Source organism: Trichomycterus rosablanca, chromosome 23 (genome assembly GCF_030014385.1).
Source record: "Trichomycterus rosablanca isolate fTriRos1 chromosome 23, fTriRos1.hap1, whole genome shotgun sequence".
NCBI classification, from domain to species: Eukaryota; Metazoa; Chordata; class Actinopteri; order Siluriformes; family Trichomycteridae; genus Trichomycterus; species Trichomycterus rosablanca.
Window position 1 is genome coordinate 14,032,919 of NC_086010.1, and position 17,899 is coordinate 14,050,817.

The following is a 17,899-nucleotide window of genomic DNA, read 5'->3' on the forward strand; positions in this document are numbered from 1 at the left end:
GAGCACCACAGAGCAGGTATAATTTAGGTGGTATATGATTCTCAGCACTGCAGTGACACTGACATGGTGGTGGTGTGTTAGTGTGTGTTGTGCTGGTATGAGTGGATCAGACACAGCAGCGCTGCTGGAGTTTTTAAATACCATGTCCACTCACTGTCCACTCTATTAGACACTCCTACCTAGTTAGTCCACCTTGTAGATGTAAAGTCAGAGACGATCGCTCATCTATTGCTGCTGTTTGAGTTGGTCATCTTCTAGACCTTCATCAGTGGTCAAAAGATGCTGCCCACGGGACGCTGTTGGCTGAAAATTTTTGGTTGGTGGACTATTTTCAGTCAAGCAGTGACAGTGAGGTGTTTAAAAACTCCATCAGCGCTGCTGTGTCTTATCCAGCACAACACACCAGCACAACACACACTAACACACCACCACCAACACACCACCACCATGTCACTGCAATGCTGAGAATGATCCACCACCTAAATAATACCTGCTCTGTAGTGGTCCTGGGAGAGTTCTGATCATTAAAGAACAGCATGAAAGGGGGCTAACAAAGCATGCAGAGAAACAGCTGGACTACAGTCAGTAATTGTAGAACTACAAAATGCTTATATATGGTAAATGAAGCTGATAAAATGGACAGTGAGTGTAGAAATGAGGTGGTTTTAAAGTTATGGCTGATCTGTGTGTGGATATACAGTATATATATATATATATACTGTATATCCAATCCATTACGGCGAAGTGTGTTACTAATGGTTTTCTTGGTGACTGTTCAAGTCTTTGTAAGGGGGTAAACTTACAAAATCAGCAGGGGATCAAATACTTATTTCCCCCACTGTATGTATGTATATATACAGTGTATCACAAAAGTGAGTACACCCCTCACATTTCTGCAAATATTTGATTATATCTTTTCATAGGACAACACTATAGACATGAAACTTGGATATAACTTAGAGTAGTCAGTGTACAGCTTGTATTGCAGTGTAGATTTACTGTCTTTTGAAAATAACTCAACACACAGCCATTAATGTCTAAATAGCTGGCAACATAAGTGAGTACACCCCACAGTGAACATGTCCTAATTGTGCCCAAATGTGTCGTTGTCCCTCCCTGGTGTCATGTGTCAAGGTCCCAGGTGTAAATGGGGAGCAGGGCTGTTAAATTTGGTGTTTTGGGTACAATTCTCTCATACTGGCCACTGGATATTCAACATGGCACCTCATGGCAAAGAACTCTCTGAGGATGTGAGAAATAGAATTGTTGCTCTCCACAAAGATGGCCTGGGCTATAAGAAGATTGCTAACACCCTGAAACTGAGCTACAGCATGGTGGCCAAGGTCATACAGCGGTTTTCCAGGACAGGTTCCACTCGGAACAGGCTTCGCCAGGGTCGACCAAAGAAGTTGAGTCCACGTGTTCGGCGTCATATCCAGAGGTTGGCTTTAAAAAATAGACACATGAGTGCTGCCAGCGTTGCTGCAGAGGTTGAAGACGTGGGAGGTCAGCCTGTCAGTGCTCAGACCATACGCCGCACACTGCATCAACTCGGTCTGCATGGTCGTCATCCCAGAAGGAAGCTGACGCACAAGAAAGCCCGCAAACAGTTTGCTGAAGACAAGCAGTCCAAGAACATGGATTACTGGAATGCCATGTGGTCTGACGAGACCAAGATAAACTTGTTTGGCTCAGATGGTGTCCAGCATGTGTGGCGGCGCCCTGGTGAGAAGTACCAAGACAACTGTATCTTGCCTACAGTCAAGCATGGTGGTGGTAGCATCATGGTCTTGGGCTGCATGAGTGTTGCTGGCACTGGGGAGCTGCAGTTCATTGAGAGAAACATGAATTCCAACATGTATTGTGACATTCTGAAACAGAGCATGATCCCCTCCCTTCGAAAACTGGGCCTCATGGCAGTTTTCCAACAGGATAACGACCCCAAACACAACCTCCAAGATGACAACTGCCTTGCTGAGGAAGCTGAAGGTAAAGGTGATGGACTAAACCCAATTGAGCACCTGTGGCGCATCCTCAAGTGGAAGGTGGAGGAGTTCAAGGTGTCTAACATCCACCAGCTCCGTGATGTCATCATGGAGGAGTGGAAGAGGATTCCAGTAGCAACCTGTGCAGCTCTGGTGAATTCCATGCCCAGGAGGGTTAAGGCAGTGCTGGATAATAATGGTGGTCACACAAAATATTGACACTTTGGGCACAATTTGGACATGTTCACTGTGGGGTGTACTCACTTATGTTGCCAGCCATTTAGACATTAATGGCTGTGTGTTGAGTTATTTTCAGAAGACAGTAAATCTACACTGCTATACAAGTTGTACACTGACTACTCTAAGTTATATCCAAGTTTTATTTCTATAGTGTTGTCCCATGAAAAGATATAATAAAATATTTGCAGAAATGTGAGGGGTGTACTCACTTTTGTGATACACTGTATATATATATATATATATATATATATATATATATATATATATATATATATATATATATATATATATATATAGAGTAAAAAAATTAGTATGGCGTAAAACGTCAACTGATTTAAATATGCACTACATTTTACTAAGCTTAAAATTGCATAGTTGTTACCTTTGTACTTTTGTTGCATGGGTTCATTTTTGCATAACCATGAACAAGTTTGGCTATCATAAATCTGACAGCGTGGGTGAAAACATCTGGAAAAGTTTTAAATGTGGCATAAATAGTGTTCAAAAAGCTTATGCAAAAAGGATAATGCAGTCATGATTCGATATAAGAGTAGCATCTAGGAAAAGCTTAGTCCTTTATGAGTACAGATGTGTTGAGGCTTTAAAACATTCTTGCAATTTTACTCGTTACTATTTATAGTGCAGAGTAGACCCAAAAGATTTAAGGAGTTTGCTGGGCTTGAACCATCAACCCTTTGAGTGCTTTTGCTGTATCTTAACCACTGACCTTTTATTCGAAGCAACGTACAATTGTAACTGATGCAGTACAAGCAGTTAAGAGTTAATGGCCTTGCTTATGGGTCCAACAGTGGTAAACTGGCAGTGGGGCGCTTGAACCATCAACCTTTTGAGTGCTATTCCAGTACCTTAACCACTGACCTACTACTGGCTCTATATTTTTCAATTTACATTTATGGCATCTAGTGAATGCTTTATCCAAAGCGACTTACAATTGACTGATACAATGCAAGCAATTGAGGGTTAAGGGCCTTGTTCAGGGGCCCAACAGTGGTTAACCGGCAGTGGTGGGCTTGAACCATCAACCCTTTGAGTGCTTTTGCAGTACCATAACCACTGACCTACTACTGGCTTTATATAGTTACATTTACATTTATGGTGTCTAGTGAACACTTTTATCTAAAGCGACTTACAATTGAACTGTTGCAATGCAAGCAGTTGAGGGTTAAGGGCCTTGTTCAGGGGCCCAACATTGGTAAACTGGAAGTGGTGGGAATGAAACCATCAACACTTTGAGTGCCATTTCTGTACCTTACCCACTGACTTACTACTGATTCTATATAGTTACGTTTATATTTATGGTGTCTAGTGAATGCTTTTATCTAAAGTGACTTACAATTGTAACTGATGCAATGCAAGCAGTTGAGGGTTAAGGGCCTTGCTCAGGGGCCCAACAGTGGTAAACTGGCAGTGGTGGGCTTGAACCATCAACCCTTTGAGTGCTTTTGTAGTACCATAACCACTGACCTACTACTGGCTCTATATTTTTATACTTAGTCACCTAATGAATGCTGTATCCAAAGTGACTTACAATTGTCTGATACAATGCAAGCAGTTGAGAGTTAAGGGCCTTGTTCAGGGGCCCAACAGTGGTAAACTGGCAGTGGTTGGCTTAAACCATCAACCTTTTGAGTGCTTTTGCAGTACCATAACCACTGACCTACTACTGGCTTTATATAGTTACATTTACATTTATGGTGTCTAGTGAACGCTTTTATCTAAAGCGACTTACAACTGTAACTGTTGCAATGCAAGCAGTTGAGGGTTAAGGGCCTTGCTCAGGGGCCCAATCAGCAACCCTTTGAGTGCTTTATTTTTGTCTTTGTATGTCTTTATTTTTTACTCTTAGTTAGACAATTTAGCACTTTTTTTGTAAACATAAAAACGTACTTTTATTATTATTACTAAAGTTCCTACAGAATCTGCTCTGAATGATTGTTAAGCAGGTCTGGATTAAAGGTCTTGCTCGACCTGCTCTCCAGGTTATATCGGAAATTAAACTCACAACCTTCTCGTCACCTTCTCCACTAAGTTCCCTCTGCCAGGTTGATTGTAACAGTGAATAACTGGTATCGGAAACGATCTGGAAGGACGGTGTGCATTTTAATGAGCTGCAGTCTGTTTTTCTGGTGAATAGCTAATATAGCAGTCAGTTGAGAGGCGACCTTTGGACCACGCTGAATCAATCATTAATACCAATTTGGATCCACTATTGACTGCGACCTCCAAAGGTCTTGTTTTGATTCTACAGGTAAAGATAAAATTCACATTTGAATTAGTAAATATGAGAGAAGAGTTTTTATTATAGAGTTTTATTAGTTTTGTGCACTTTTTTTTTCTTTTTTAACAAAGTGAAAGTTCTGTGTTTAATTGTTTGGGGGAAAAAAAGCAAACATGCTGCATTTCTTTGTCTAGGAAACTTGAACAAATGTTGGAGCTTTGCTAAAAATACATACCAGCTCGTAGAAAGTTCTCGTTAATTAACTTTCACTTATGGCCTCACTTTTTCGGATAGTCAAAAGCAGAGCCCGAATTATACACTGATCAGCCATAACATTAAAACCACCTCGTTGTTTCTACACTCACTGTCCATTTTATCAGCTCCACTTACCATATAGAAGCACTTTGTAGTTCTACAATTACTGACTGTAGTCCATCTGTTTCTTTGAAGGCTTTGTTAGCCCCCTTTCATGCTGTTCTTCAATGGTCAGGACCACTACAGAGCAGGTATTATTTGGGTGGGGGATCATTCTCAGCCCTGCAGTGACACTGACATGGTGGCGGTGTGTTAGTGTGTGTTGCGCTGGTATGAGTGGATCAGACACAGCAGCACCACTGTCCACTCTATTAGACACTCCTATCTAGTTGGTCCACCTTGTAGATTTAAAGTCAGAGACGATCGCTCATCTATTGCTGCTGTTTGAGTTGGTCATCTTCTAGACCTTCATCAGTGGTCACGGGACGCTGCCCACGTGGCGCTGTTGGCTGGATATATTTTTGGTTGGTGGACTATTCTCAGTCCAGCAGTGACAGTGAGGTGTTTAAAAACTCCAGCAGCGCTGCTGTGTCTTGTCAATTCATACCGGCACAACACACACTAACACACCACCACCATGTCAGTGTCAGTGTCACCGCAGTGCTGAGAATGATCCACCACCCAAATAATACCTGCTGTGTCAACCTGGTGGTCCCGTGGGGGTCCTGACCATTGAAGAACAGCATGAAAGAGGGCTAACAAAGCATGCAGAGAAACAGATGGACTACAGTCAGTTGTAGAATTACAAGTTGCTTTTATATGGTAAAAAGACTCCCTGAAAATGTAGTTTTATGTCTTTTTGGGGGTTCCAATATTAATTAGGAGGGTCAGACGCCCCTCACACACACACACACACACACATAATTCAAACCATGGTCAAAAGATTCCATCAGATTGATCATGTGACTAGTCTAACAGTCTGGTCGGCTGGGCCTGCCTATCATTTTATATGTCACAGAGTATAATAGGCTTCTCTTCTCGTGTATTTGGGTTATTCCTCACCCCTCTGTTTGTGTGATTTATTTGTTGACCCATAATAAAACATGATGGCAGGAATTACATTCTAAAAATTAGACTTAATTGTTCTTTTTTTAGTCTAGAAAAAATGGGGGGCATTTTTACTGTCGCCTCAAAGCAAGAAGGTCCTGGGTTTGATTCCTAGGCGATCCAGGTTCTTTCTGTGCGGAGTTTGCATGTTCTCCCCGTGTCTGTGTGGGTTTCCTCCGGGAGCTCCGGTTTCCTCCCACAGTCCAAAGACATGCATTCAGGTAAATTAGAGGTACTTAAAATTGGTGTGTGTGTTAAGGTGTGAGGGCGGCACGGTGGCTCAGTGGATAGGATAGCACTGTCGCCTCACAGCAAGAGGATCCTGGGTTTGATTCCAAGGTGGAGCGATCCGGGTCCTTTCTGTGTGGAGTTTGCATGTTCGTTTCATGTCTGTGTGGGTTTCCTCCGGGAGCTCCGGTTTCCTCCCACAGTCCAAAAACATGTAGTCAGGTTAATTGGAGACACTGAATTGCCCTATAGGTGTGTGTGTGTCTGCCTGCCTGCCTGCCTGCCCTGAAGGGCTGAAGGGCAGTTGTAGCCTAGCGGTTAAGGTACTGGACTAATAATCAAAAGGTCACCGGTTCAAGCCCCACCACTGCCAGGTTCTCACTGTTGGACCTTTGAGCAAGGCCCTTAACCCTCAATTGCTTAGACAGCATACTGTCACAGTACTGTAAGTTTATTTGGATAAAAGTGTCTGCTAAGTGCCGAAAATGTAAATGTAAATGCCCTGCGATGGACTCGCGCCCCGTCCAGGGTGTTACTGAGTGCCTTGCGCCCATTGAAAAGCTGGGATATGTTCCAGCACTTCCCCGCGACCCTAATTGGATAAGCGGTTAAGACAGACAGTGAGTGAGTGTGTGTGTTAAGGTGTGTATATGTTAGCGTGCCTGTCCTGCAATGGATTGGCGCCCTGTCCAGGGTGTTTCTGTGTGCCTTGCGCCCATTGAGACCTGGAATAGACTCCATTACCCCCTGGAGCTCACAGCAAAGTGAGTGAATGAGTTAATTTATGTTTATTTATTTTATTGTTGTTTTATTTTTGGCTCTGCAGCTGCAATCAAGCAACCTGCAAAAATACAAACGCTGGAAAATGCAAAAGCCAGAAGAAGGAATCAAAAAAGAAATGAGACTTCGGTTAGACTCCATGACTGGCGTGTCACTTTTAAAGATTCACAAGGACGTCTCTCTTTGCGAACGCGAGTGCCAGGAAATGTGGCGTTAAGCCACAAGACATGGCACATCAAAACCTCGTCATGTCGCACTTGTTCTCCAAATCAGGTTGGAATGAATATTAATGAAGGCGTAAATGACCTCCGGGAAATGTAGTTTAGCAGAGTGTCTCAACCCTGCCGGGGTGGCACAGTTTGAGGTGGAGGTGAGGAGGAGGAGGTGGAATCCCTATCCACCTCATGTTGCAGTCTCTTTATGTGGATGTCAGTCCGGCTCATTTCCTTATGTTTTTCTTTGTAGAAGATGTATTTTGTGTGTGTGTGTGTGTGTGTGTGTGTGTGTGTGTGTGTGTGTGTGTTACGGCAATATTTTTGTATTTAAGAGAGTATTTAATTATTATGGCCCAAATAATTAAGATACACATACAACACCAACCTCCTTATTATAGAATGCCTTCATTTGTAATATACACCGATCAGCAGTAACATTAAAACCACCTCCTTGTTTCTACACACACACTTCACTTACCATATAGAAGCACTTTGTAGCTCTACTTGTACAATTACTGCATGTAGTCCATCTGTTTTTCTGCATGCTTTGTTAGCCCCCTTTCATGCTGTTCTTCAATGGTCAGGACCCCCACAGGATCACCACAGAGCAGGTATTATTTGGGTGGTGGGTCATTCTCAGCACTGCAGTGACACTGACATGGTGGTGGTGTGTTAGTGTGTGTTGTGCTGGTATGAGTTTTTAAACACCTCACTGTCACTGCTAGACTGAGAATAGTCCACCAACCAAAAATATCCAGCCAACAGCGCCCCGTGGGCAGCGTCATGTGACCACTGATGAAGGTCTGGAATATGATCAACTCAAACAGCAGCAATAGATGAGCGATCGTCTCTGACTTTACATCTACAAGGTTGGCCAAGTAGGTAGGAGTGTCTAATAGAGTGGACAGTAAGTGGACACACCACCACCATGTCATTGTCACTGCAGTGCTGAGAATGATCCACCACCTAAATAATACCTGCTCTGTAGTGGTCCTGGGAGAGTCCTGACCATTGAAGAACAGCATGAAAGGGGGCTAACAAAGCATGTAGAGAAACAGATGGACTACAGTCAGTAATTGTAGAACTACTAAGTGCTTGTATATGGTAAGTGGAGCTGATAAAATGAACCGTGAGTGTAGAAACAAGGAGGTGGTTTTAATGTTATGGCTGATCAGTGTATTTCTTACAAAGTACAATCTCCGTTCTAATCCGACATCTTATCCGACTGATCTATTAAAGTAATTATCTGGAGTTTGTGTCATGGATTAGAGTCAAAACTGTATCATATAGGAGCTTACATCCCAGGGAACCGTTTTTGTAAACATTGCACTGTATGATAGACTCTTCCAGCTGTTTCCCATCGATTTACAGAGGCAGGCGATTCTAAAAGTTAGAACTAATTGGTCTTAATGTGTTTACATCTTTCTTTAATCATCGAGAAATGTCATTCGGCAGCTTTGTATGGCATTGACAGGTGTATTGATTTATCAGATTCTGGCTTCCTTTTGTCTTTCGGACAGAAAATTCACATGTGCTGTCGGAATGGGGAAGTAGTGCCATCGATTTCCTTAACTTGAGCCCAAATGCTAAAGATTTTTGGATAAGCTTTCTCATTACTTAAGCCAAAATCAATAAGGAAGAGTGTGTTTTAATGAATGAGCAGTTTGAACAACACAGTGCAGATCTGCACCTCGGTTCATCCGCCGCTCGGCTGATCGATCATCAAGGTTGCTTAAGCGCGCTCCGATTGGTTGACATTGTGGTTTTCTTTTGTGTCAAAACTCGCAGCTACGAGGAAGCAGAGCTGAATCGAAGAGACGACGAGAGCGGATTCAGACCCTCCGACAGGATAACAGCCACCTACCTGCCAAGGTATGTTTTACTGTAGTAAAGAGGTGACGAGGATTAACCCACTTATATTGGTAAACCTAGTGAAGCTACAGAACTAACAATCTTGCATAGAGTGTCCGACTAACGACCAGTCCCTGCTGGTCTGTCTAGCAGTCGACCAGTCCCATAGACTGCCTAACTAACCAGCCTGACTAACTGACCAATCCTTTACATAGACTGGCAACAATAGCTTGACTAACTGACCAGTCCCTGCATAGACTGCCTGATTACAGGACCCATACCAGCATAGACTTGCACAGATTGCCTAACTGACCAGTCCCTGCAAAGAAGGTCCTGGTTTCGATACCTAGGTGGGGCGGTCCGGGTCCTTTCTGTGTTGAGTCTGCATGTTCTCCCCGTGTCTGTGTGGGGTGCTCCGGTTTCCTCCCACAGTCCAAAGACATGCAAGTGAGGTGAATTGGAGATACAAAATTGTCCATGACTGTGTTCGATATAACCTTGTGCATTGGTGAATCTTGTGTAATGAGTATGTAACCAAAAGTGTAAAAAAATTGCGTTGAAATCCTAATAAACAAACAAACATGGGGAAAAGGCTCGTTTTACGGTCCATGATGCAGTTTTCACTGCCGTAAATTAGGTACGGCCTTAACCAACAAACCAACTCTAAAGACAAAGACAAATTCCAAGAACAATTTTAGCATTTCTTCCAGTTTCAGGTTGAATGTAATGAATATAAAACCTGTACGAGTTGACGGGGATATGAAGGGGGTGGCAGAGAAAGAATCAAAGCCTTTTGTTCTGTCCTTTGCTCGTGTAAAGTTTGCTTTAAATGTCACCCATTAGCATGTGAACTTTTAAATGAGCTTGTTTGCTCAGTGATCTGGGCATGTAAATACAGATATTGATACCGGTTAGAGTTATCGGCGCGCACATCAGACAGAGGCCCGCGCGCCGTTAATTAAAGCACGGCGAGGGATATCCCCCCCTGTTCAAATACGATTTGCGTTGCTTACGCCCGGTTCTGGAACTGGAACCGGGCCTCTAACCTGAATATCCGATAACGGGAATGGAAATGATCTGAGTCGTCCCGATTCAGGGAGACGTGATTGACAAGCGTCACTCCCTATATAAAACTAGTCATGCATTATTTACACTCTCACCTTTCCCCCTGTTGTTGGACTGTTTTTTGGTGTGTGTGTTGGGTGGTACACAGGTCAGACTGGCCTATGAGACCAGCTGTCATTACAGATGCAAAGACAGGTAGATGAATAGGTCTGAACGAAATACTGGAATAACTGAAGGAGTTTATTAGTCCAGTAAACTGTTTTAGTTCATTTAATCAGAAGGTTGCTGGTTCAAGCCCCACGTCGACCAAGTTGCCAGTGTTGGGCCCCTAACCAAGGAACTTAACCCTCAATTGATTGAGTTGTATTTGGTCACAATTGTAAGCTTGGGATAAAATAGCATCTGTTGTAACCCAGCTCTGCTACCGGTTGACAGGGCACCCCTAGATGGATGGATGGATAAATAGATAAATGGATGGATGGATGGATGGATGGATAAATAGATAAATGGATGGATGGATGGATGGATAAGTGGTTGGATGGATGGATGGATAAGTGGTTGGATGGATGGATGGATGGATGGATGGATGGATAAGTGGTTGGATAAGTGGTTGGATAAGTGGTTGGATGGATGGATAAATGGATGGACGGATAGATTGATAAGTGGTTGGATGGATGTATAAATGGATGGATGGATGGATAAGTTGTTGGATGGATGGATGGATGGATAAGTGGTTGAATGGATGGATGGATGGATGGATGGATAAGTGGTTGGATGGATGTATGTATGGATGGATGGATGGATGGATAAGTGGTTGGATAAGTGGTTGGATGGATGGATAAATGGACGGACGGATAGATTGATAAGTGGTTGGATGGATGTATAAATGGATGTATAAATGGATAAGTTGATGGATGGATGGATAAGTTGATGGATGGCTGGATAAGTGGTTGGATGGATGGATGGATGGATAAGTAAATGGATGGATGAATAAATGGATGGATGGATGTATAAATGGATGGATGAATGGATAAGTTGTTAAATGGATGGATGGATAAGTGGTTGGATGGATAAATGGATGGATGAATGTATAAATGGATGGATGGATGGATAAGTGGTTGGATTGATGGATGGATGGATAGATGGATGGATGAATGTATAAATGGATGGATAAGTGGTTGGATAAGTGGTTGGATGGATGAATGTATAAATGGATGGATGGATGGATAAGTGGTTGGATGGATAAGTGGTTGGATGGATAAATGGATGGATGAATGTATAAATGGATGGATGGATGGATGGATGGATAAGTGGTTGGATTGATGGATGGATGGATAGATGGATGGATGAATGTATAAATGGATGGATAAGTGGTTGGATAAGTGGTTGGATGGATGGATGGATGGATAGATAAGTGGTTGGATTGATGGATGGATGGATGGACTGGCCTATGAGACCAGCTGTCATTACAGGTGAATAGGTCTAAAAGAAATACTGGAATAACTGAAAGAGTTTAAATGAACTAAAACAGTTTACTGAACTAATAATCAGAAGGTCACTGGTTCAAGCACCATGTCGGCTAAGTTGCCAGTGTTGGGTCCGTAACCAAGGCACTTAACCGTCTATTGCTTGAGTTGTATTTGGTCACAATTGTAAGTTGTAAGACACGTCAGGGTAAAAAGGGAAAAAAGGGAAGGGGAAAGGGAATTCCGTCTGAGGGATCAAAGATCACGGGCGTTCAGCTTAAACTTACGTCCTTGGCCTTTACGCACTGAAATTCCTCCCTATTCCTTGAATGGTTTAATGATATTATGCACTGCAGAGGGAGAAATATGCAAATCCCTTCCAATCTTTCTTTGAGGTTCATTGTTTTTAAACATTTTAATCATTTTCTCACGCATTTGTTGACAAACTGGATCCTCTGATCATCTTTGCTCATCAAAGACTCAGCCTTTCCTGGATTCTGCTTTTGTACCAAACCATGATTACAATCACCTGGTTGGAATCATTATTTAGTTTTTTCACCTCATTACTTTTTTTGGAATGTGTTGCAGGCCTGAAATGCAGGAATGGATGTTTATTAACAAATGAAATGAAGTTGAGCAGATAAAACATGAAATATCTCAGGTTCATCCTGTCTGCAATGAAATAAGTCAAAGTAAATGTAGGGAACACTGCATTTTTATTTTATTTGCATTTTTCATAGTGTCCCAACTTTTTCTGATTTGGGGTTGTAAAACATGACATTAAAATCCTAATAAAATACAGCTAAAATACAGCTATTCAAAATTGTAGTGACATTTGGAAACATTTTTTCATGGCCTTTCAAGGGTGCCTATAATTCTTAGTCTTATTGTTTATACACTCTGGGAAAGGAACTATTATTTTTCTCTTCATAGCATGACATCTCTATAAATTTACTTTCATATATTAGCTATAGCAACCTGTTTAATGCTATTTGAAGCTGTGTCTAGGGCAATAAAATTTCCAATGCACACCAATCAGCCATAACATTAAAACCACCTCCTTGTTTCTACATTCATTGTTTATTATTTTATCAGCTCCACTTACCATATAGAAGCACTTTGTAGTTTTGCCTGCTTTCACCCTGTTCTTCAATGGTCAGGACCCCCACAGGACCACCACAGAGCAGGTATTATTTGGGTGGTGGATGATTCTCAGCACTGCAGTGACACTGACATGGTGGTGGTGTGTTAGTGTGTGTTGTGCTGGTATGAGTGGATCAGACACAGCAGCACTGCTGGAGTTTTTAAACACCATGTCCACTCACTGTCCACTCTATTAGACACTCCTACCTAGTTGGTCCACCTTGTAGATGTAAAGTCAGAGACGATCGCTCATCTATTGCTGCTGTTTGAGTTGGTCATCTTGTAGACCTTCATCAGTGGTCATTGGATGCTGCCCACGGGGTGCTGTTGGCTGAATATTTTTGGTTGGTGGACTATTCTCAGTCCAGCAGTGACAGTGAGGTGTTTAAAAACTCCAGCGGCATTGCTTTGTCTGATCCACTCATACCAGCACAACACACACTAACACACCACCACCATGACCATTAATGAACAGGGTAAGAGGGGGCTAACAAAGCATGATGTTTTTAAAGTTTTTAAACACATTACTGTCACTGCTGGACTGAGAATAGTCCACCAACCAAAAATATCCAGCCAACAGCACCCCGTGGGCAGCATCCTATGACCACTGATGAAGGTCTACAAGATGACCAACTCAAACAGCAGCAATAGATGAGCGATCGTCTCTGACTTTACATCTACAAGGTGGACCAACTAGGTAGGAGTGTCTAATAGAGTGGACAGTGAGTGGACATGGTGTTTAAAAACTCCAGCAGCATTGCTGTGTCTTATCCACTCATACCAGCACAACACACGCTAACACACCACCACCATGTCAGTGTCACTGCAGTGCTAAGAATGATCCACCACCTAAATAATACCTGCTCTGTAGTGATCCTGTGGGGGTCCTGACCATTGAAGAACAGCATGAAAGGGGGCTAACAAAGCATGCAGAGAAACAGATGGACTACTGTCAGTAATTGTAGAACTACAAAATGCTGTTATATGGTAAGTGGAGCTGATAAAATGGACAGTGAGTGTAGAAACAAGGACATGGTCATAATGTTATGAAAAAGCGTATTTCCTCTCATCTTTTTATTTGTATTTTTGTCGTGCGTGCAGAACGCATAAAGTACAAGGAGCGGGAGCGGACGGACCCCCGAATCCAGAATCCAGACATATCGAATTAAATATCTGATTATTTCTACCCTCGCTCACTCATTCATGTCAGAGAGCAGGAAAGAGGGAAGGAAACGACATTACGTCGGCTGTACCTCCACTACATAAAAATGATTTAACGCGCGCCCCGCTCTCGCCGTCGTTCAGTCGCGGTAATGTCGCTCCGAATGTCGCATTTTTATTCATTTATTTATTTTTTGCTTCTCCCGTGAGCGTTTAAATGTGCCAGCGCCAGCCAAGCAATCGAGGACGGACAACCGGCCCCGCGATTACCTGCGCAGGAATCCAGGAATTCAGACCCGGCGTGGGTCAGGCTCGTATGATAAACACACCGTCTGATCAAATGCTACAGTAGCATAATCGTGTTTGTAGCGCTGAATTCTTTAACCTTTGAATGACCCGCTAGAATGCCAGAGCCCCAATCAGAAAACCTAATTAAATCTCCTTTGTGTGGCTGAGACTTATGGAAAGAAAGGAATTGCAGGTGAAATATGTACGTGCCAAGGCTGAACCCAATCCTTGTACGTCTTACCTACAGTAAAACTACGCGCTAGTTTCTCATTACTCCCTCGGCCCTTGTTGGATGTATTTTCTCCTATAGGACAATCAGATTTATTTGCAATTTTCCTTCAACCCGCGTAGTGTTTACTTTTGAGATGAATATTTGCCGGGTTATTAACATCCAGCTCTAATTATGACCGATGCCTGGGTTCCTCCTAGCCGCAGCGTATTTTTAACCGCTAGCGACGGTCTCCGAGGTCTCCGAGGTAAAAGGGAAAGAATATTTGAAATGGCGTAATGAAGTCCAGGGTGAGATAAAGCCGGCCCTGTGATCGATAAGTCGCAGATTCTGGCTCGAGATGGCTGGCTCGGCTCGAAGGGACGTCGTTACTCATCTTCCACGCTCGAGTCCTCAAAGCCGCATTTAGCCGGTCACGGGTGTCGTGTAATTCCACACAAAATACACTCACGTTTGTTGTTAGCTGACAGCTAAACGTTAACTTTAGGCGGCATGGTGGCTCAGTGAGTAGCACTGTCACCTCAAAGCAAGAAGGTCCTGGGATCGATTCCAAGGTGCAGCATGTTTAACATGACTGCATGTTTTTGGACTGTGGGAGGAAACCGGAGCTCCCGGAGGAAACCCGCACAGACTCGGGGAGAACCGGACCGCCCCACCTGGGGATCGAACCCAGGACCTTCTTGCTGTGAGGCGACAGTGCTTTCCACTTAGCCACCGTGATGCCAGTCAGCTAAATACTAATAATGTTTCGTATTAATGAGACACGTTCCACCAACCCACGTTCTCGTCTCAAGAGCTTTTCAGAACCAATTTACACTCATGTCCTCCAAATTAGTAAAACACCTTGGGAAGGCACTTAAGCTGGGCAGCATGAAGGTCTGTCCATAAATAGATGGCCTCAATTCAGGTCCGAGCTTTAACCTTATACAGTAATGACCTACACCGACAAGACATAACATTATGACCACTGACAGGTGAAGTGAATAACACTGATTATCTCTTCATCACGGCACCTGTTAGTAGGTGGGATATATTAGGCACCAAGTGAACATTTTATCCTCGAACTTGATGTGTTTGAATCAGGAAAAATGATCAAGCGTAAGGATTCAAGAGAGTTTGACGAGGGCTAAATTGTGATGGCTAGACGACTGGGTCAAAGCATCTCCAAAACTGTGTTTCCGGTCTGCAGTGGTCAGTATCTGTCAAATGTGGTCCAAGGAAGGAACAGTGGTAAACCGGCGACAGGGTCATGGGCGGTCAAGGCTCATTGATGAACGTGGGGAGCGAAGGCTGGCCCGTGTGGACAGATTAGAAGTTAATGCTGGTTCTGATAGAAAGGTGTCAGACTCCATGCCTCCATGCAACACAATGTTAGGAAGGTGGTCATAATGTTATGCCTCATCGATGTACATAGCCATCATTCCTGTTTCTTCTCTGTCTGGCTTTTAAATGAACCAGACACTGACGCGCTCCTCTGTAGGTTAAATACCAGACTGGGCACCGGAACTGTGAGACAGGGCTTTTGGTAAGATGAATAGAGTAAAAGGTTAACTCAGTTCTAACAGTCTGCCTCGTTTCTATAAAGGACTCCGGTGAATGGAATCTGGATAATGTCGGTCGGTACGAGGAGACGGTGTGATTCCAGACTTTTTTGTAAGGTTAGATAAATAGGAAGAGTCAGCATGACCTCATGAAGTCACCTCAGTCTGGCTGGAGATCCTGGCAACCTTTGTGGTTCGGTCCGAAAATTAGTAAAACACACAAAAATACAACATGTGGTAAAGGTCCAAGGAAGGAACAGTGGTAAACCGGCGACAGGGTCATGGGCAGCCAAGGCTCACTGAGGTCTGTGGTCCGATCAATCAGACGAGCTACTGTAGCTCAAATTGCTGAAGAAGTTAATGCTGGTTCTGAAATAAAGGTGTCAGAATACACAGTGCTGCATAGCCGCAGACCAGTCAGGGTGCCCGTGCTGACCCCTGTCCAGCGACGAAAGCTTCAACAATGGGCACGTGAGCATCGGAACTGGCCAGAAGGTGGCCTGGTCTGATGAATCACGTTTTCTTTTACATCACGTGGATGGCCGGGTGCGTGTGTGCCGCTTACCTGGGGAACCCATGGCACCAGGATGCACTATGGGAAGAAGGTGGAGGCAGTGTGATGCTTTGGGCAATGTTCTGCTGGGAAACCTTGGGTCCTGCCATCCATGTGGATGTTACTGTGAAACGTACCACCTACCTAAGCATTGTTCCAGACCATGTACACCCTTTCATGGAAACGGTATTCCCTGATGGGTGTGGCCTCTTTCAGCAGGATGATGCGCCCTGCCACAAAGCAAAAATGCTTCAGGAATGGTTTGAGGAGCACAACAACGAGTTTGAGGTGTTGACTTGGCCTCCAAATTCCCCAGATCTCAATCCATTCGAGCATCTGTGGGATGTGCTGGACAAACAAGTCCGATCCATGGAGGCCCCACCTCACAACTTACAGAAGTTAAAAGGACCTGCTGTTAACATCTTGGTGCCAGATACAGTATCACAGCACACCTTCAGGGGTCTTCATACTGCAGTGACACTGACATGGTGGTGGTGTGTTAGTGTGTGTTGTGCTGGTATGAGTGGATCAGACACAGCAGCGCTGCTGGAGTTTTTAAACACCTCACTGTCACTGCTGGACGGAGAATAGTCCACCAACTAAAAATATCCAGCCATCCTCTTGTGACCACTGATGACGGTCTAGAAGATGACCAACTCAAACAGCAGCAATAAATAAGCGACTGTCTCTGACTTTACATCTTCAAGGTGAACCAACTAGGTAGGAGTGTCTAATAGATTGGACAGTGAGTGGATGCGATATTTAAAAACTCCAGCAGCGCTGCTGTGTCTGATCCACTCATACCAGCACAACACACACAAACACACCACCACCATGTCAGTGTCACTGCAGTGCTGAGAATGATCCACCACCTAAATAATACCTGCTCTGTAGTGGTCCTGTGGGGGTCCTGACCATTGAAGAACAGGGTGAAAGCAGGGTAAAAAGTATGTAGAGAAACAGATGGACTATGGTCAGTAATTGTAGAACTACAAAGTGCTTCCATATGGTAAGTGGAGCTGATAAAATGGACAGTGAGTGTAGAAACAAGGAGGTGGTCATAATGTTATGTCTGATCAGTGTATATGGTATGCTAGCTCAGACAATGCTTCATAGCAAAGACAAAGACGTTCCGGTGTAAAGCTTTACTCCGTTTCATCACGCCAGCCAAGGACAAACACTCGTCTGTTTGTGTGAATTATGAAAACAATAATCATCTCTGTAATAACACCGCTAATGGCCTTTAATTGGGATTGATCTGCAGCTTAATGACCATTAGCACTGTCTGACACTGACATTATGACTGCCCCCCTCCCCCTTTACTCTGTGCGCGCGTGTTCCTTCCCGTACCTACGCCCCCATCAGCAGCGGGGGCGAGACCATAGTAAATAGTGAATTGCGAGACGCAGCCAGGCTTGTAGAAAATAACTATTTGAGGGATGGCGCACCGAGCCAAAGCTGTAATTTTGACAGGTGGCAAGGTGTGGCGTGGCACAGGCCGCCTCATCTCTCAGCCCCACTGATGAATGACTCTAATTAAGGGGTGAAATCAA

The 17,899-nt window shown here is 43.7% G+C and overlaps 1 protein-coding gene across 2 annotated transcripts in view; it reads left to right on the forward strand.

The window, feature by feature from the left end:
* The window catches only part of LOC134300842 (uncharacterized), a 291,233-nt gene that overhangs the window by 78,171 nt on the left and 195,163 nt on the right, over positions 1-17,899 (forward strand). For both annotated transcript variants that reach the window (XM_062985271.1, XM_062985272.1), the window contains exon 6: positions 8,838-8,921. In XM_062985271.1, coding sequence (XP_062841341.1) covers positions 8,838-8,921 — 84 coding nt within the window. The remainder of the gene's footprint in view (positions 1-8,837; positions 8,922-17,899) is intronic.